Raw genomic sequence first — 20,457 nt, 5'->3', positions numbered from 1 at the left:
TTATGATGTGTCTTGGTGTCACTCTTTTTTGGGTTCATCTTGTTTGGGACTCTGTGTTTCTTGGACTCTTGTGACTTTTTTCTTACCCAAATAAGGGAAGTTTTTTGTCATTATTTCTTTAAACAGGTTTTCTATTCCTTCCTCAGCTTCCTCTCCTTTTGGCACCCCTATTATGAGGATATTGTTTTGCTTTCTGTTGTTTCAAAGCTCCCTTATGCTCTCCTCCTACTTTTAAGTATTTTTCTGGTTGCTTCTCTGCTTGGGTGTTTGTTTGTTTGTTTGTTTTTCTATCTTATCTTCTAACTCACTGATTCAGTCCTCAGCTTCTTCTAGTCTACTGTTGAAACCTTCCAGGATGTTCTTTATTGCAGCTATGTCATTCTTCATTTCCTCTTGATTCTTACACATGTTGGTGAATTTGTCTTCCATTCTTTTTAGGTTCCTTATAACCATTGTTCTGAGTTCTTTCTCTGACAAATTGCTTGCCTCCATTTCATTTCTTTTCTTTTCTGGTAGTTCCTCCTTTTCTTTTAATGGGGATTCTTTCTTTGTCTCCCCATTTTTGTGGGAGGGGGATTATTTCTTTGTCTCCCCATTTTTCCTTTGTGATTGTTTCTAGGTATTAGATAAAATTGCTATATCACTCAGATTGTTTTAGTTTGTGTTATGTAGTAGATGCTTTTGAGACCCAGTGATGCAGTCTCTCAGGTCTTCTGGGCTAGGTATTCTAGGGATGCCCTCTACTTGACATATTTGAGTTCTCTTGGTATAGTTAGGTCTTGAGTGTTATTGTCCCTTTCATGAATGGAGTCTCCTCTAAGGGTGTCTAGTTATGTGGCTGACTGTCTACCATGTTGTGCCAACCGCTGTGGAGGTGTTGACCGAACAGCATAAAATACAACTTGACACGACACAAGGGAACAAACACAAAAATATACACAATACTGATAACCCCAATAAAAGTGGCCACCAGCCGGGACCGGTTTGGCTCAATGGATAGAGCATCAGCTTGGGGACTGAAAGGTCCCCGGTTCGATTCCGGTCAAGGGCATGTACCTTGGTTGCGGGCACATCCCCAGTAGGGAGTGTGCAAGAGGTAGCTGATCGATGATGACTCTCTCTCATTGATGTTTCTGACTCTCTATCTCTCTCCCTTCCTCTCTGTACAAAATCAATAAAATATATTAAAAAAAAAAAAAAGTGACCACCAAAGAAAAGAAAATTAGGAGAGAAAAAAGAAAGCCAAAATGATATTGAGAAAAGGAAAAAAAAAGTAAGAGAAAAAAATATGGGGAGAAAACACCACAAAAACAAATAAATAAACAAACAAAAAAATGCTAACAACAAATGCCCAGAAAAAGGGGTGGGGGGTGGGGAACAGAATCCATAGAGGCATAACTTATGTACAGAACATAAGGTTAAAGAATTGGATGAATAGGGGAATGACCATGGTTCAGTGTAGAGGAGACAGAAAGAAAATGAGTGGATAAGAAGAAAAGAAAAATAAGTAAATAAGATTAAAAAGATTTTTAATTCACTTATTCACTTATTTTTGGAAAAGGAGAATAGAGGAGAGATCATATGGGCTTCATTTTAGTGAGTGAAATTAATTAAACAAGTAGGAGAAGAAGAGAGGAAGAGAAGAGAAAAAACAAAAGCATCTGTTTCTTTTCATTACAGCATTCCCTTTAGCATTTCTTGTAATGAAGGCTTGGTAGTAACATATTCCTTTAGACTTTTTTGTCTGTGAAATTCTTTATTTGACCATCTATTTTGATTGATAATCCTGCTGGATACAGTAATCTTGGTTTCAGATTCTTGCTTTCCATTAACTTGAGTACTTCATGCCATTCCCTTCTGGCCTGTAGAGTTTCTGATGAGAAATCAGGTGTTAGCCTTATGGGAACTCCTTTATAGGTAACAGATTGCTTATCTCTTTAAGATTCTTTGTCCTTAAGATTCTTTGTCCTTAATTTTTGACATTTTTTTATTATGATCTGTCTTGGAGTAGACCTGTTTAGGTTCTTCTTGCATGGGGTTCTTTGTGCCTCCTGAATTTGTATGACTTTTTAATTTACCATGTTAGGGAAGTTTTCTGCCATTATTTCTTCAAACATGTTTGTTATCTGTTTCTCCCATTCTGCCTCTTCTGGAACATCTGCTACTCTAATATTGTTAAGTTTTATGTTGTCCCACAGCTCCCTTAAGCTGTCCTCCTGGTTTTTAATTGTTTTTTCTTTTTGATTCTCTGATTGAGTCATATTTTCCATACTGTCTTATAATTCATTTATTCAATTATCAAGCTTCCCTTAATCTGCCTTGTGTTCCTTCCATGTGTTCTTCATTTGTGTTATGTCATTCTTTATTTCAAACTGTCCTTTTTTCATAGTTACTATATCTTTTTTCATGCTGTTGAGCATCTTTACCATCATTACTCTGAACTCTGTTTCAGATAAATTTCTTATCTCTGCTTCATTTATCTCTTCTTCTGGAGAATTCTCTATTTCTTCATTTGGGGAATGTTTCTTTGTCTCCTCATTTTGGCTGTCTATTTGGGTTTGTGACTATGTATTAGGTAGATCCTCTATGCCTCTCAATCTCTAGTGCAGGACTGAGTTAAAAGCGGTTTCTGACTAATTAGATCAGGCAAAGATTCAAAACCTACAGAGACTTCCTCTGCCTACAGTAGGGGTGTCGAACTCAATCAGAGAAGGGGCCAAAATCTAAAATCCAGCCTAAATCGCGGGCCGAATGGTTTACTGAACAGTCATAAACTGTCATTGTGATGGAAATGCAGCGGAGTGCAGTGATGACAGCGCGGTTCGGGCCACATTGCAAGGCCTGGCGGGACGGATTTGGCCCGTGGGCCTTGTGTTTGACACTTGTGGCCTACAGACTGATAAGATTCCGACTAGAATTTCCCCCCAGGCAATTGTTCTCAGGTGTGGTGAGAATTTTTTTCAACAGGGTGGGGCAGTTGCTTCTGCCTGGAGGCTAATTGTTATTTTTAGTCTCTTAAGTGGCCTCAAGACAATGTGTTTTCCAATAGGTGTGTCAACTGCCTTTTCCCCGGGCAACACAAATGTCTATGTAGGAAAGATGTCCTCTGCAGCATGGGGGCATGACTCAGCCCAGGAAACTGGATATTTGCCTTCTGAGCTCTAACCCCTAAGTCCCAAAACCTGATTTCTGCTCTCATAACTCCAGTCCACTTCACCCTCCCTCTGCTGGAACACAAGGTGGGTGGCTGCATAGGCAATGTTGTGCATTGGCCCTTTAAGAAGGTACCTGAATTTTTAGTCATCATTCCTTGGCAGACAGCAACCCCACTGCTTTTCACAGCCAGATATTATGTGGGTACCCTTGTCAGTCAGAGAGGAGGTGCTCTCTGCTGGGGGATCCAGCTTGGGGATTAGAAACCCAGAGTTCTCAATGGCAACCCCCCATAGCTTAGATATCTCTCCAGGACTTCAGTTGCTATCCGTGGCTGCCTGGCCAGCCCTTTTACACCTGCGCCCCTCCTACTAGTCTCTCTGCGGTCTTCACTTTCGGTCCTTGGGTAGCAGGGTTCTCTCCTGCTAGTTTTCTGTTGATTATTCAGGAAGTTTTTCCTGTATTTTAGTTGAAATTACAATTTAAATGTACATGGGAGCATGTCTGTGCAGCATCCACTTACTCTGCTGCCATTTTTAATCATCTGCCATGTACTTTTTAAGCTGGAGAAAGGAAGACTTTGCAAAAACGATGGGGATAAACATGGATAAAAGCCATTATCTAATTATTTTGCATCAACTAGGGTTTATGCTTTATTAATGTGGTTGCTTTGTTATTTAATGCACAATATTCATCGTTATTGTGTCTATATTTTGAATTGTTGCCTTTAACATTATTGAGCATCCTTCACTGTCATGTTTAAAGCTTTCTTCTGGCGTTTTTTTCTTTCATGAGTCCCACTTTTGCATTTTCTGTTTATGTGTCAATGCTGACTTGAGTTCATTCTCAGTAGCCTATAGCAGGGATTAGTGAACTGTGGCTCACAGGCCAGACTTGGCCCACCGTCTGTTTTCGTAAAGCATGCTGTAAACCCTCTGGCGTCCAGTCATTTATGTATTTCCTGCCGTGGCTGCTTCATGCTACAGTAGCTGAGCTGAGTAGCTATGACAAAGACCCCATGGTCCACAAAAAACAAACAAAAATACTTACCATCTGGCCCTTCACAGAAAAAAATTCACTGCTCCTGGTCTAAAGGATTAAAAATAAAATGGAATCTTTTTTTTAAGTGCACAAAATTTGTCTGTTTCCATCAAGAGAATTACTGAAAGAAAATATTTACAATTAAAATTTATTTTGCATATTTGCAATTACTTGTACATATTCAAAATTATCTCCTAAAATTAGAAGTCAAAAGATTAATGAATATCAAAATTTTATATAAAACTATTTTAAATAGTCACAGGGATTGTTCAGCATAGGGAATATAGTAAAAAATACAGTAATAACTATGTATGGTGCCAGGTGGGTACTGGGAGAAGATTGGGGGGAACACTTTGCAAAGCATATGATTGTCTAACCACTGTGCTGTACACCTGAAACCAATATAAGATAATACTAAATATAAACTATAATGGAAAAACAAAATTAAAAATATACATAATGATTAGCAATCCCAGTATTTGTTGTCAGTGGAAAAAATCATTACTGAGCTTTATCCTTGTTACATCTGGTCTTACATATATAGACATTTAAGGGTAATAATAACCATTTATTATTTCCAAATGGCCCTCAGTTGCCTCATGCAGAATGATGTGAATAGTTTGCTAAGCTGTGAGCCTCGTGTTGGAACAGCAAGAAAAGTGAGGGATTGGAAGCTCAACAAGAGGGAGGCGTCCCTGCACCATGCAGGCAGATTTTACATCAGTGCTGTCTTGAGGGAAGGATTTGATCAGTTGATCCAATGGTTTTTTTCTTTTCAAGAAGCATTCCCACCACTCCAGTCCTGCCTGCTGTCTGAGCGGAGGCTGCCTGCAGTGCTGGTCGGCACCACCCACAAACTTGGTGGCACCCAGATTCTGCCACCTTTTGTCTTGAGGACACGGTGCAAGCGATGTGGAGAGCATGTGCCTGGGGCTGGAGTGAGCCCACACCGAGGGGTGGCTGTTACACTTTGCCCATCCTCCCTGCACACCGACTCCCAAGTGGCAGAGCTGGCCACTGTGTTTGATAAATGCGTGTGTGTAGATAAAAGGCCCCCTTGCCCGAGTCTAGCAATGATACAGGCAGGGCCAGGCTCCAGAAGAGACCCTGACTTTGAGCAGTGGGGCTTTGACATTAGCTAGGAAAGCCCTGGCTCCTTCCATGGAACAGACAGGGGCCAGGACATGTGGCAGCAGGACCCTAGCTCCAGCCCTTGGCTTCCAGCTGAATGTTCCTGATTTGAGCAGAGGGGTTCTTGCTACCCAGGGAGGCAGGGAGGGAGTCCTTGCTGCACTCCAGGACTGAGGGCTTTCAGGGGCCACAGCTGGTGTCTAGGAAGCTTCGTGGGAGGCCAGGTCCCGTCTGGAACGCCAGCCTGAGGGATCTGGCACCACAGCCACCAGGACAGTAGGGCACAGATGTGTCTTCCAAGCCTTAGGCTCATTGCCTGCAGGGACATTGTGTGGTTCCCTCTCACCGAATTTGGCCCAGGCATGGGATGGCCAGAAGTACACTTCACCAAGACTGAGGTTGAGCCAGAGGGTGTGGGGTTCCACAAAGCAAGAGAGAGCACGGAGGTTGGGATGTTTGTGGGTGAGTGCTTATGACCTTGTACCCAGGGGGCCAGGGCAGGGACGGTGGTGGCAGAGGGAACTGACAAGGACAGGGAAGGAGGCTGGGTGCACAGGCAACAGCAGGAGACTCTGGGACTGGGGTTCTCAAGGGAAGAATAGCAAGACCTGGGCTCAGGTGCAGCATCTGACGTGAGATTAGGGAGGGGCAGAGTTACTGATGGTGCCAGGACCCGGGGAGGGAGCGCAGGAATGGGGGTTGTGCTGTTGGGGAAGATGGCAGTGAGCCAGGACATCTCAGGGACTGAGAGAGGAGTGGGGGTTGATGATTGCCGTTAGGTGTTAGGGCATTTGGGGAGTGTTCTGAGAGTAAGATGATCTTTGCCCTCCTCAGGTCATAACAAGAAAATGCCCCCCATTTCAGAGAGGGAGCAGGAGGGAAGCAAAGGATTGTGCTAAGGACTGACAACAATGTGAGGATGATGGGAATGGAGTGGAGGAGTGAAGGGAAAGGGGTGCCAAGAGCCTGAAGGACGGACTAGCATTTTATTAATTATTTATTTTTAATTTTATTTTATTTTTAAAATTTTTAAAAATCTTTTATTGTTCAGATTATTACAGGTGTTCCTCTTCCCTCCCCCCTGCCCCATAGCTTCCTTCCACCCAATTCCCCATATCACCCCATGCTCTTACTCACCACTACTGTCTTCATCCATAGGTGTAAGACTTTTGTCCAATTTCTTCCCATACCCCTCAGACCCCCTTACCCCTGAGAACTGTCAGTCCACTCCCTTTCTATGTCCCTGATTCCTTTATATTCACCAGTTCATTCTGTTCTTTAGACTTTTTATTCACGTGATTTTTAGATTCACTTGTTGGTAGGTATGTATTTGATGTCTTTTTGTTGTTCATAATTTTTATCTTTACCTTTTTCTTCCTCTTCTTAAAGAATATCTTCAGCATTTCATGTAATCCTGATTTGGTGGTGATGAACTCCTTTAGCTTTTTCTTAACTGTGAAGCTCTTTATCTGTCCTTCAATTCTGAATGATAACTTTGCTGGGTAGAGTAATCTTGGTTGTAGATTCTTGCTATTCATCACTTTGAATATTTCTTGCCACTCCCATCTGGCCTGCATAGTTTCTGTTGAGAAATCAGCTGACAATCCTATGGGTGTTCCCTTGTAAGTAATTAGCTGGTTTTCTCTTGCTGTTTTTAATATTCTCTTTGTCTTTTGCTCTTGGCATTTTAATTATGATGTGTCTTGGTGTGGTCCTCTTTGGATTCCTTTTGTTTGGGGTTCTGTGTGCTTTCTGGACTTGTAAGTCTATTTCTTTCACCAGGTGAGGAAGTTTTCAGTTATTATTTCTTCAAATGGGTTTTCAGTATCTTGCTCTCTCTTTTCTCTTGCACCCCCATAATTCTGATGTTGGTTCACTTGCAGTTGTCCCAGAGGCTTCTTACACTATCTTCAATTTTTTGGATTCTTTTTTTTTTTTTTTTTTTTTTCCTTTTTGCTTTTCCGATTGAGTGTTTTCTTCTTCTTTGTATTTCAAATCTTTGACTTGATTCCTCTAGTCTGCTGTTGGGTCTCTGTATAATATTTTTTATTTCAGTCAGTGTATGTTTAATTTCTAGTTGTTCCTTTTTCATATCCTCAAGGGTCTTGTTAATTTTATCAGCCGTTTCTAGGAAATTCTTGAAAAACCTTATAACCATGGTTTTGAACTCTATATCCAGTCATTTGTTTTCCTCCATTTCTTTCATTTGTGATCTGTTTCTTTGTCTCCACATTTTCGCTGCTTCCCTGAGTTGGTAGGGTGGCTTTGTGTGCTAGATGTCCTATATGGCCCAGTGGGTCTGCCTCCCAGATACCTGAGGTGAACATTCTTGGTGCACCCCTTTGTGGATTGTGTGTACAGTCTTGTTGTAGTTAAGCCTTGATTGTTGTTGGTGTCACTAGAAGGAATTGACCTCCAGGCCTATTGGCTGAGAGGACCCACTGTGTCTATAATTGAAGAACTGCTGTGCTGGAGACACACTTATGGGGCAAGACTTGTTTCAGTGGGGCTTTGGTGCTTACTGAGTCTGCCTCTTGAATGTGTCACTTATGAATGTGAGTAGTTGAAATCTGGTGTCGTCTCACACTGACCATTAGATAACACTAGCTTTTGGATCTCATTGGTGTGCAGGTCAGCTACTGTCTGAGGCCACCCAGCAGGACTTACAGTGACAACTACAATTTTCTCCTCTTTGCTTGGGATTTTGGAGCTGTCTGACCAGAGCTGCAGTTTGTTAGGTTAAGCTGCGATAGGGCAGGCCATTTATATGCAAAAGCCGCCATGTGGAGCTTAGGTGAATTTGTGGCTTCTGTGGGACGGGGTCTCAGGGAGTCACCAGGCTAGGGCGTGGCAAATAGCGATGACTTCTAGTCAGCCATCTCTGCATTTCAGCATTTCCATGTCCCTGCGTCCTTCAGTGCAGTAAACAATGATTGCTGGGAGCATCTCTGCAAGAAAGTCACCCTCACTTTCCAACCCAATGGCAGACAGTCCAGCTTCTCCCCGTAGGACTCTCGGTCCCCAGCGTCTCCCCAGAAACTAGAATTTAGAGTAATTGGGAGCTTGTCTCTCTTCGGGTTGAAAAAAGCAGTGCACCCAGTCGCCTGCCACCAGCCTGATTCGTGCACCTCTGTACCTCAGCTTTTCAACACTTATGCATGTTTTTCAGCACTTAATGCTCTTTTCTCTTTCCTTCTAGTTGTACAACTTCCACTCAGCCAAGTGGTTCTTGGTAACAAACGTTTTGTCTTTCAATTGTAGTTTTGAAATTGTTGTGAGAGGCAGCAGTTTAGGTGTTTACCTATGCCACCATCTTGGTTTCTCCTCCCAGACTAGCAATTTAAAGGCGCCATAAAGTTAGAACTGAGGTCCAGAGCAGAGGGTGGGGTGAGGCTGAGTTGGGTGAGGGACCCACAGGCTTGCAGAGTGTGGGCAAGGAGGCAAGAGAGAGAGCAACACGCTTGTGGTGGCGGCCCACAGAAGGGCTGCAGATGTAGAGGGGGGCCCAGGTGGGACTGTTTGGTCCACTGGCCTCTGCGGAGGTGAGGAGGCTGCAGAGCTGATACCACTGTGTCTAAAGCTCAGAGATGTCTGAGGGGCTGGAGCCGGAAATAAAATGCCTATGGATGGCAGGTCTGTGGCATTGCCGGGGTTTGATTCACGTGTGAGTGGAATCTACCCTATGGCACGGGTTCATTTCCTTGAAATGTTATTCACAGAAACAGGTGGTTCCCAGTTGCTGGCAGGATGTTTATAGTCCTAGCATGCAAGTCCATTAGTAACAGACCCCAAAGACCTCTCAGGACTCGGCTTTCATGCTCCTTCCTGGGAATTGCTCTCAAACATGACTCACATGGTCCTGTTCTCATCTTTCCTTCATTGAAAACTGGCACACACACAAAAAAATGCTATTTTTGTCTTGGTTAACTTGTCACCTTCTTGTCTGCCCCTGGATGTAAGCCCACCCAAGGAGAGAAGGGCCTGATCTTTTTTGGTCCGCCTGGAGCCCAGCCCCTAGCGTGAGGTTGGCCAAGAGGACACCCTCCGTGTTTGTCAAATAGATGGCTGTCCATTTATTCTGCACCCACTAACGTATTCATGGACTCTGGCTGCTCCTCGGCGTGTGAAGTAAAGCGAAGGCATCCTTGCTGCATGATTAGCAGGTGAAGATCGTCTGATTGGGTACCATTCCAGGGAAGAATGCTGGTTTTCACTTCTCTGGATGTCACTCTACCACCTGGAACTTTAACAACTTTAGTTCCACCTTACAAATTAGATAGGAGAACACTGTTTTCAGCAACTTTTGTACTAAACATCTGCATGTATCCACAGTCACAAACTGCTCATCAATGTCTGCCCAGCATCTACAGGAGCAGTGTGGACAGGGATGCTGGGAGGCGGCTGCAGGCAGCTCAGGGCACATGGCCCATCAGTGGGGCCACAATTCTGATCTGCCTACGTACCATTTCTAATTATTCTAAATTAATTCTGGCCCAAATACAAGTTATTGGGCTGCTTTGGACCACACAAGCCACCAATTAAAAAAGAAATCTTAGATGTACAGACTTGGATTAATCACAGTTCCTGGTTTGTGGCATATTCTCATCGTTGAGCCATGAATGAAACAGTCCTTCTGTTTCATTCACTTATTCACTCACTCATTCATTTCAATCCAGGCCATCAGTTTACAGCCTCTGGAATATATGTGTTGCTAAGCCCAAGTACATGTTAAATGTTCCTGCAATTGCTGTTTATGTGGCTAATTAACTCAGCAGCAGCACAGGGCCATGGTAGTGGTGTAGGTTCAGGGAGAGGGTCTGTATCTAGGTTATGCACTTGAACACGGGCCAATTACTGCATCTCTCCGGGCCTCATTTTCCTCACTTGCCCATTGAGGTTAAGCCCTGTAAGGTTTTTGAAACATTAAGGGAGAAAATCCATATTAAAAGCTTGGTGCATGCAAAAGGCATTTAGTTAACACTGGATACTAATATCTTCATGGTACAGAGGGGCAGAGGCAGACCGATCGGGCCATGTCACAGTGTTAGTGACCCATGAATTAGTGACCACACAACAGCGAGGAATCGGGATGGACCTGGAAGCAGAAAACGCCTTCCTGGCTCAAAGGCAGTGACAGCCTCTCTGCAATCCAGCAGGCTCCTGGGTTGGGCTAGAGGGCAGAGAACAGTTTCTCCTGGGAGTTAGCTCACTGAACCACTGATCACTGGGCTGCACCCTCAGTGTCAGACTCAGGGGGCTGAAGGGAGGGGTTGAGATGTGCACTTCTCACAAGTTCCCAGGGGCCACCCTTTGAGAACCCCCAAACCAAGCAATTAACTCTGATGAGGGACAAGGGCCAGTCAGGGGAAGCTTCCTGGGGGGTGAAGGTCATTGAGGCAAGCCTGCTTGCAGGATGACAAAGAGAAGGCAGAGGGAACCAGGATCCAGAGGTGTGTGGGTGTCCAGTGTGTGCTGGCAAAGGCAGGTGATGAGGCTGACAGGTCTCCAAGCTCCGCAGGTGCAGGCGGCACAGCATGAAGTGGGGTCAGGGAGGGACCAGGTGAGAGAACAGGGAGATGTCTGGGAACAAGAGCAGACACCAGCGGGACCTTCCGCCCAGGTGAGCCTCACCCCCTTTAAAGTCTGGGGCTTTCTTCTGTGAGACTATTTTCAAACTAGGGATTGAGACCCATGATTTCCAAAGACATAGAAGGTAGTGGGTGCAATCAACATTAAAAAAAAAATGAATTAGAAGAGAATAAAATCTTAAAAATCCAGAGTCCCCTCATCTCGCTGGTAACAATGCACAGAACAAGGGTCTTGTTTCATCACATCTGTTTCAGGTGTGTGTGCAGATGTGTCCTGCATCAGGTCACCCATGGGTTACAGTCAAGGTTGGACAACCAGGGCTCTGTGCGGCCTTCTGTTCACCCACCCAGGCCCAGTGGCTCTATCCGCCAGGCACACATCCATTCGGGCCTCTGAAACAGGACATGGGCCCTGTGGAACCCGGGCAGGAGAGGCTGAGAGGAGGTGGAGGATGGTTAAACCCAAGATTTTTAACGAGGGAGAGATGAGCTGAAATGGGGCGGTCAGGGAGACTTTACAGAGATGCTTGAGTGTGACCTTGCAGGGCGGCTGAGGTTCTGACGCCAGGGCTGCTGGGAAGAGGGAAGAGACCTCCTCGAGTAAAGGCAGGTATGAAGTTGCCAAAAAGCACTGGGAACCAATGGTCAGGGTGTGAGAAGGCAAATAAGGTTTTAAGAAGCACCCTGAAGCTCAATGGAGATACAGACTCCAAACAGCTTGGGGAGGCCTCAAATATCAGGTGACAAATCCAGTTAGAGCTGAGGACGCCGAGGCCTGTCTGCCCAGCACCTGCCTGGGACAGGGACACAGGCCCGGGAGGTGTCAGTGCTGCTCCGGGCCAGCCAGACCCAATCACAGGCCGGGAGGCTGAGCGCCAGCTGGCCCGTCAGGCCTCAGGAGCCTTTCCTGGCAGGAGGGTAGGTTAGACCCAGACTGAAGGACCCTGCCTAACTCCCCTCCCCACACCAGGTGAGAAACTGAGCCCCCAAGCTAGAAACCCTAGAACCACCAACCCCATGCCTTTTGTTTCTACCAAATGTCAGCAAGTGATTGTCAAGAATCTTCCTGACACTGTGACTGCGACCGAGTTTGCAAAAAATAAATAAGGAAATACATAGTTCCTTTGTCTTTCGTGGGGGTAGTTCTCTATCCAGCCTACAATTCTCATCGGCTATGCACCCATGTGTCTCCATGCTCCAAGTCTTGTTAGGTCTCCTTTCACACACTAAGAAACAGCTCCGGGGAGGTTCTGCATTTTGCTCAAGGTCACCAAGTGAAAGGCCCCAGGGGGGCCGAGGACTCCTGCCTGCTGCTCCGTTTATCGGGTGTCCAGCAGTTCAGAAGCGACACAAAAACTCACCTTGTGTTTGTGGTGGCGCCAAAGAAAGCCCAGCCATTTCTCAGTGCAGATTTGTGTTTGCTGGTCGATTTTCCATCCGATAAGTTGCCCTATTCTATGGAAAGGATACTTCCATGTCTAGGAAACGGCTCAGAAATTCATATGGAAGCCGAAACCGATTTGGCTCAGTGGATAGAGCGTCAGCCTGTGGACTTAAGGATCCCGGGTTCTATTCCGGTCAAGGGCATGTACCTTGATTGCGGGCACATCCCCAGTGGCGGGCGTGCAAGAGGCAGCTGATTGATGACTCTCTCTCATCTATGTTTCTAACTTTCTCCCTTCCTCTCTGTAAAAAAATCAGTAAAATGTATTCTTTTTTTTTTTTTAAAAGAAATTCATAGGGAAAAAAATGATGGCAAACTTTGAAGAAGAGCTTGTGTAAAAGCCCAAGTCACTGCTGCTGTCCTCTTTCCTTCAACTGTCTGAATGCCACTGAGGCTGAATTTTTCAGTGTGGACAGAGAGACGGTGTGCGGGCCACACTGCGTGGCTAATTGCACCACAAGATTCTCACACTTCTTTCCAGGCTACATACGTGTGTGTAACATCCACAGCCACATCTTATTTCCTGCCATACACCTTGGTTGAGGCAGAAAAGGGATAAACAGCAAATGCTGTTGCGAATACCCTTCCAAAATGGTAATTATTGCATCATTATGTCGCTATTTTACTTGTCATGTACCATTAGAAGGTAACAAGATCATTGTCAGTCAAAGGCTGTGGAGATAATTAGAGCATCTATAGGTTAGCAGGGAATCAGATCGGTGCCGGTGCCCATCAGTGCCGAGGAGCTGAACTTAATTAGAGGGGAAATATGCAAAGGATGAAGCAAATCAAGCCCCCGGGATTAAATACCGTGACTGATTTTGAGAGCTGACTCTTCCGTGTTCTGACATTGCAGGTGGCGGCAGGAAAGGAGGTGTACAACAGAAGGCAGTGAGGTCTGCAGAGACAGCGACCCGACAGTCACGGTAAGTGTCCCCGAGAATCGCCTGATTTGGGGAAATGGTGTTTATAGGTTTTCCAATCCACTGGTTTTTCTTCAAGTTATTTTCTCCAGTCTGAGAGTCAGGTACTAATACATGAAAGGGAAACCGAGGGAAGTGGGTGTTAGCCAAGCAGTCCCTGCTCTACCGGCCATCAACTTTCCAAGCTGGCAAGGCGATTGCCTCACCCAGATCCTTCCCCACGTCCCACTCACCCTGTGGAGCCGCAGGGGCCCAGGGCACCCTCCCATCACGAGTCTCAGCTCCTGGATCCCACCCCCTTTCACGGCTAACACCCACTCAGCAGCCACCCATGTCCCGCTCCCCTGGACTGCTTTCCTTGTTGTTCTCCAGTCACATACAAACATGCACTGAGTCTGTCCATCCAAACAGAAACCTCATCAGGCCGACACAGTACAATTTAATAATTTCTCCATCTTAGAAAAAAACATAAAACCAATTTGAGGATGAGGCTGAAGTCTGCCAACTGATGAGGGATGTGCCACGTCATTCAACAAGACACAGAAAAAAGTTGACAAGGGAAAAAAATGCCTGCAAGGTCCCAATCAACACCAGAGTCCCCAGGGTGAGATGCAAAGGGACGGGCACACACAGTGGCCAGAGGCCGGTATCTGCTAGGTCACCAACGCAGAGAAAGCAAATACTGAGCAGGCCTATTTGCTAACCTGGCCTACAGGGGCCCACCTCCAATCCAGAAGTACCTTCCCCAATGCAGTCTTTTGCTTAAAATAGAAAAGGTCCTACAACTGACGGGAGCCTGAACCTCTTACAGGGGTCTTCAAACTATGGCCCGCGGGCCACATGCGGCCCGCAGAGGAGTCTGATCCGGCCTGCCAGGTTTTTTGGGCAGTGAGCGCAGCCGAGGTGTTACAGTAGGAACTAGTAGTTCATATAGTCCGGCCCTCCAGCTCTCTGAGGGACCGTGATCTGGCCCCCACTTTAAAAAGTTTGAGGACCCCTGCTAGAAACTAGCGGTGGATGCCTGGGTGGGGCAGCCAGTAGGCGGGGCCACCTCCGCTGTCACTCTGCTGGGTCCCGGGAGGCTCAGAGTCAGGGCCTGCGAGCAGGGCTCCTCCCCGAGGCCGGACGGCCAGCTCACACAGACAAGCAGCTGAAAGCTTCGTTCACATTTTTTAATAACATGGCACAGTTTACATTACACAAGAAGGCTCCGCCGCTGAGAACATGCTGAAGTCAGTCGCTTCACGTTTCTGTTCACATAGGGTCTAGAAAGGACTTTTATTACATACAGGAGAAACAGCAAAAGGTCCGTATAGAACAATCTCTTTACAATACTGAAGCTACCACTACAGTTCCAGTGTACATATTCCTTGGATTCTTTTTCCTTTTTTAGTTGTCTTTAAAAAAAAAAAGAAAAAAAAGAAAAAAAGAAAAGCCAAAAAGAAAAACCACTGCACAACATCTGGAGTTCACAAAATTCTGAAGCTCACAACTAAACCTTCAGTTTACTACTAAAATAGATCTCTCTGCTTATTAGAAACAATGGTCTGTAGTTAACTTTTTTTTTTCTCCAAAAACAGGATAACAACGTCAGATAGCACTTTAATATACTAGAAGACCAATGGAACTAATTTTATTTCGTACATATATTTTACAGTCCAGTAGACAAGATATATTGTATTTCTCTGCTAGTAAAGTCATATTCTCTCCAAATATGTAGACAAGAGGCTTAATGCATTATAAAAGTATCATGAAGAGACATTAAGATTGATGCAAACTTAAAAACACACGCACACACACACAAGACTTTGTCTCAGCCACCTTCCACCCTCGGCAACGCCCCGTGGCTCCGCAGGGCCGCTCCCAGACCTTATCACCGACTAGAACATGGGCAGTCCCGTTAGGAAACGTGCCCCTTTGATCTGTTGGTTACTGAATAGTGAAAACATATCCATCATCTGAGAAAACGCAAAGCTTTCTTTCAGGATCTGTTTGGGTGTGACTGAATCTCATTACAAAACGGGGAAGTGTGTACGGGTAGGAAATAGGACACACTTTAAAAAAAGCATGGTTCCCACAGGTGTGTGTGAAATCACATGACTGGTGGTGACGAGATGCTGGCAACCTGTTTGTGTCCCCCCCCACACTGGCTACTTGTGACCCCTGACCTCTCTGGGGCCACTCTCTGCCAAAATGTCAGCCTGGGGTCCAATTTGCAAAAGAGGATGTTTCTCCATTTGAAAAAATAAGCAAGGAAAACAGAGTCCTATCACATAAGCGCTTGTTCAGGGAAAATATGACCTTAAGTATGTTGTAAATGGATCTGAAAAGGCTCCGTTGAGTTGGGCGGGCTTTTGTGGAAAGCCTGAACATTCATTGCATAGTTGAAGGGTTTAGCTGTCTCTAACAATACAGGGGAACCCAGCCTCGCAGACCGCGTTCACTGAGATTAAGTTTGCAAAGAGCATGTTTTAAGAAGTATTAATGTATTATGTTACTTAATCTTTACCTATTTACATTTGTACAAAGTAAAGCTTTCATCTTACCCTTTTGCATATATGAACCCTTAGCTCATGAAGCAATCTTTTTTTCTTTTTCTTTTTTTTTTTTTACACAACTATGTACAAGGCCTTCCCTTCTCATCTGAAAGAGCTTGCACGGTGGGTCGTGCGGACTGCTGTCTGTCTGTTTTCTCCCCAATGAACACATCAGCGTGTGTTGTCATCTTCACTGTTTTGGTTCAAAATCAAAAAAGTTCTTATACGAGAAAAAACCAAAAGGGTTGGACACATGAGAACATATGACTTGGCTAAAATATCTGAAAAATTTCAACATAGAATATACAAAAGACATTTCAAAATCTGCACTGAGTCTATACATTGTTTACAGGGAGAGCTGGGGCTCCTGCCCCCCCCCCCCCCCCCCAAGTCCGTTAGGGACGCAGGCGCCCGCTGGCTCCCTCCGCTCCGAGTCTGACGCTGTTGGGGAGCCTCCTCTCCCGCGGCCTGTTCCCTCCTTATCGCGCTTCGATGTCCTTCAGGGTGTGGGAAGGCGGCCTCTCCCTCATCTCCGCCGCCAGAGGGGTAGTCCTTCTGGGGGACACTGGGCGGCCCCCCAGCGTGGAGATGAGCGGGGGCGGCGCGCTGAGCGCGGCGGTGGGCGGCGTCTTGTTGAGCAGTCCGTTCTGGTGGCCCGCGGTGGGGCTGATGCGGGGGTAGTGCATGCTGGGGAGCCCCGGCGTGAGGAGGCCGGGGTGCGGCAGGTGCCCGTCCAGCGAGGCGGGGTGCACGGGGTGCAGCCGCGAGTGCTCGTAGTCCTCCCGGAGCAGGTGCAGGCGCTCCCGCTCGTCCAGGTGCGTGCCCCGCTCGTGCTCGCGCCGCGGGTCCACGGACAGCGGGTGGTGGTGGTGGTGGTGGTGGTGGTTGTAGTCGTGGGGCTCCCGGTCTCGGAAGGAGCGGTCGGCCTCGTACAGCCGCGGGGTAGAGAGACGGTGGAGGGGGTCGTTCCTCAGCAGGAAGTCTCTGCCCAGCGGGTCTCTCCGGTGGATGTCCAGTTCTCGGTAGGGATCCCTCAGGGGGTCCCGGATGGGGTCCCAGTGGAAAGAGGGGTACGGGAACCGCTCTCCGCCCGGGATGGGGCTGATGCCCATGAAGGGCGTCATCATGCGTGTCCTGTCCAGGCTGCCGATGCTGTTCATGGGGTGGATGCCCGCCACCCCCACCGCCATGGGCATGGAGGCCAGGGGCCCCGGGTGCACGCCGGCCGAGGAGTGGGGAGGCGGCGGCTCCGAGGACCGGTGGGGCGGCACGACCTCGGCGGGGAGGTCGTGGTCTTCCTTGCGCTCCTCCTTGACCTTGACCTCCGAGCTCTTCTTGGGGTTCTCGTAGGCCGGCTCGCCCTTGCGCGGCTCGGCCTCGCGGCTCGAGGTGCTGTTGGGCCTGGCGCCCTCCACGGCAGGGGCCCGCGAGTAGGGCGACGGCCCCCGGGCCAGCTGCTTGGCCTCTTCGCCCATGGCGCGCCCCTCGTGGCCGTGGCCGTCCTTCTCGGGCAGGTGGCCCTCCTTCGCCTTGTGCTCCTCCGCGGTCAGGTCCTTGCGGGACTCGGAGTGGTCCCTCTCCCTCTCTTTGGGTTTGTCTTTCTCGCGAGCCTCAGTGTTCAAATGACCCCTGATCTGCTCGGCGGAGCCACGGGCGTGTCCCAGGGCGCTCACCGGGAGGACAGGCGCTGGTGAAGGGTGGCTGGAGTGTCTCTTCTCCACACTTTCCCTGCGGGAGGAGAGGGAGACAGGAAGCGAGTGAAACGGGCTGGTCGGCCGGCCGGGGCTGCCAATGACATGGTGTGAAAAGGGTGGCTTGGGGCTGGTTCCCACGGTCACCGTGGCAAAGCCAGCCACCTGATCTTCCCTCTTTGCAGGGGAAGCTCAGTGGGGGTGCGGTGCTAGGGGTGAGGGCGAGTGGGGAGTCTCCGGGAAAAACCATTCTCTGTATGTAAGAGTCAGGGGCCTCACCAAGACCACAGAGGAAGCGCTTTCAGAAAGCCAGGCGGCCTGTGGATGAAGGACGGGCCACACTGCCCACTGGGCTGGACTCTCAGGACCAGCTGGGGTTGAGAACCAAGTTTTGAGAGCCTAAAGGCAAATATGATCTTCGTCACTTTGTCACACAGAGCCAGCGGGATGAAGAGTTTAACGTGACAACTGTGGGCATTTCTGTCTCCTGACAGCTGGTTTCAGAGTGAAAAACATAGACACAGAGCATCTCCAAGATGTGGTATGTGGGGGATTTGAAAGGAAACCACGGTTTCAGGACTGTGGGGCTGCTAAAGGACGTTTGCATTAGGAAAGACAAGAAAGCCGACATCTGATGAGAAGATGGAGAACGCCAGTAGGACAAGCAGGTCCATAGACACAAAACCTCCTGGGGGAATACAGGACAAATTTAAAAGCATCTATGAATGAAAAGGTGGAAGAATCCTAGAGGCCTGTCTTGGGTAGGGACTTGAGAATACTGGGCAGAGTATGCAAAGCATCAGAACGACAACGAGGTAAAACTTGAAGAGGGAAGACAGAGTTTGGCAAGACTGAGGGGCTGCCCCCGGACAGACATGGGAGCATGAGGGGCCAAGCAGGAGGCCACACTGGCTCAGGAGGCGAGTGGCTTCAGGGGGAATTAAGGTTTTCCTTACAAATTTTGTTTCTAGCGCACGTGCACAGGCTAAGAAGAGCACCTTTGAAAGGTAAGATAGAAGGAGAATGTGTTTTATTAGGTCTCCTGACTTTAATCCAAGACAGCAGTCACCAACCTTTCGGACCTCGCCGACCACTGGTTGGCAACTGCTGATCAAAGAGCCCATTTGACTCCATCAAGGAAAATGGGAAAGGTTTGCTGCCACCCCTGTTCTCTCTCCAGACAGGCTGTCTATGGAGGCCTCCTGGGCTGGGCAGGTCCGCTCCAGGGTGCCTCACTGTGGCCGTTTACAGCTCAGCGCTGCCTATACAAATGGTCCTCCCACTGGCCAAGAGGTTTTATCCTACTGCGTCGAAGGAAAATTTGTAAGAGAGAATTCAGTTATTAGCATGATGGGCTATGATGATATCTACTAGTCCAGTGGTTGGCAAACCGTGGCTCACAAGCCACATGAGGCTCGTGAGCCATGGTTTGTCGCTTTGTTGACTAATGAGTTTGCCGACCACTGTACTAGGTCTGTCACATTTAGAGCTGGCCAAAGTTGAACTGTTTTACATTTATTTATTTAAAAAAAATATATAAAAAAATATATAACATTTTTTTTTACAGAGAAGAAGGGAGAGGGATAGAGAGTTAGAAACATCGATGAGAGAGAAACATCAATCAGCTGCCTCCCGCACATTCCCTACTGGGTATATGCCTGCAACCAAGGTACAGGCCCTTAACTGGAATCGAACCTGGGACCCTTGAGTCTGCAGGTCGATGCCCTAGCCACTGAGCCAAACCAGTTAGGGCAAAGTTGAACTGTTTTAAATCACTAGTATACACACACATATACACACCATACAGTTAAAGAAAAATGAAAGATTTGGACAGTACTTGAGTCTTAAGTACCAAAAGGAAACTGTTATTAGATATTTTCTGTCAAGCATATCTTGTGTATTCCTTGCTTATTTAGTTGGTTCAAAATGGAAATAGCCTGAAGGGGGGGGAAAAGGGTCACACTATCAAGAATGCTTATGACATCCTTCAGATTAAAAAAAAAACAACAAAAAACACAGCATTTTCCTCTTTACAGCCAATTCCTTTTTAGGCCTGGGTTACCAAGTACGGAGATAAAAACGATTAGTAAAAATTATCCACCGGCAAAACAAACCCAATCCAATAACACTGCTCGTTGACATTCCTCTAAATATAGGTTAGCAAACTTTTATTAGTCATCTGTGAGAGCTAAGGAGTTGAGTTTGAACAAAATTTCAGAAAAATATGATGAGGCAATGCAAACATGACTTTCTCAAAGGAAAAAAAAAACAAAACAAAAAGGAGAAGAGAAAGACCTATGCATGGTTTAATGGGCTGCACACACGGGAAAGCAAACATGGTGTGGACGCATGCTGTGTGTGTCTGTCCAGAGCGCCACCTGGCCCGTGTGTGGAGGAGGGAGAGCCGTGTTGGGACACATCAGTGCTCGCGGGCAGGGGAGGGTCTGCATGTGTGACTGCGCTGAGGGGGGACTCCCGCTCTGTTGGGGTTCTGTTCTGCCACAATGCGCCGTGGGGCGGGGGCGGGAGGGGGTGCGCTCTGGGGAGCAACGGCCCGGCTGTGTGAAGAGCTGAGGCTACGGGGGCAGCTGAAGCACAAGGCTGGGCGGGGGGGGGGGGTGGGTGGCTGGTACTTGGCACAGAGCGGACTACCCCAGCGGGATCGAGAGCGGTTTCTTTCCGTACCTTTCTTTGTCATCTTTACTAACAGATGCGTCTCGTTTATCTACATCTCTATCTCTGTCATGAGCTGCAGCGGATGCGCCACGCTCCAGCTCCCCCGGCTTCAGCCAGGGCGGAGGGGTCGGGAACGACGGAGGCGTTCGGTGCAGCCGGTTCCAGGGCTCGTGAGGGTTGCTAAAGTTCTGCACACTGGGGCCATCCTTGTGGCCGAACATTGAGTTGGGTGCTGAAATGGTGAAGTGGAGAACAAAAAGGTTTAAGAGAAAT

At 47.4% G+C, this 20,457-nt stretch overlaps 1 protein-coding gene across 9 annotated transcripts in view; it reads right to left on the bottom strand.

Annotated features, from left to right (window-relative positions):
* Window positions 1-15,792: 15,792 nt before the first annotated feature.
* Window positions 15,793-20,457, bottom strand: part of AUTS2 (activator of transcription and developmental regulator AUTS2) — a 1,013,113-nt gene continuing 1,008,448 nt past the window's right edge. For all 9 annotated transcript variants that reach the window (XM_045571222.1, XM_045571218.1, XM_045571221.1 and 6 more), the window contains 2 exons: window positions 20,194-20,416; window positions 15,793-17,545 (listed from right to left, as the gene is read on the bottom strand). In XM_045571222.1, the coding sequence (XP_045427178.1) occupies window positions 16,297-17,545; window positions 20,194-20,416 (1,472 nt within the window). In that variant the 3' untranslated portion in view covers window positions 15,793-16,296. The remainder of the gene's footprint in view (window positions 17,546-20,193; window positions 20,417-20,457) is intronic.

The sequence above is a fragment of the Pipistrellus kuhlii genome, unplaced genomic scaffold (genome assembly GCF_014108245.1).
Source record: "Pipistrellus kuhlii isolate mPipKuh1 unplaced genomic scaffold, mPipKuh1.p scaffold_m20_p_4, whole genome shotgun sequence".
In the NCBI taxonomy this organism is placed as follows: Eukaryota; Metazoa; Chordata; class Mammalia; order Chiroptera; family Vespertilionidae; genus Pipistrellus; species Pipistrellus kuhlii.
The sequence above is the reverse complement of the archived record's forward strand: the minus strand, read 5'-3'. Positions and strand labels throughout refer to the sequence as shown.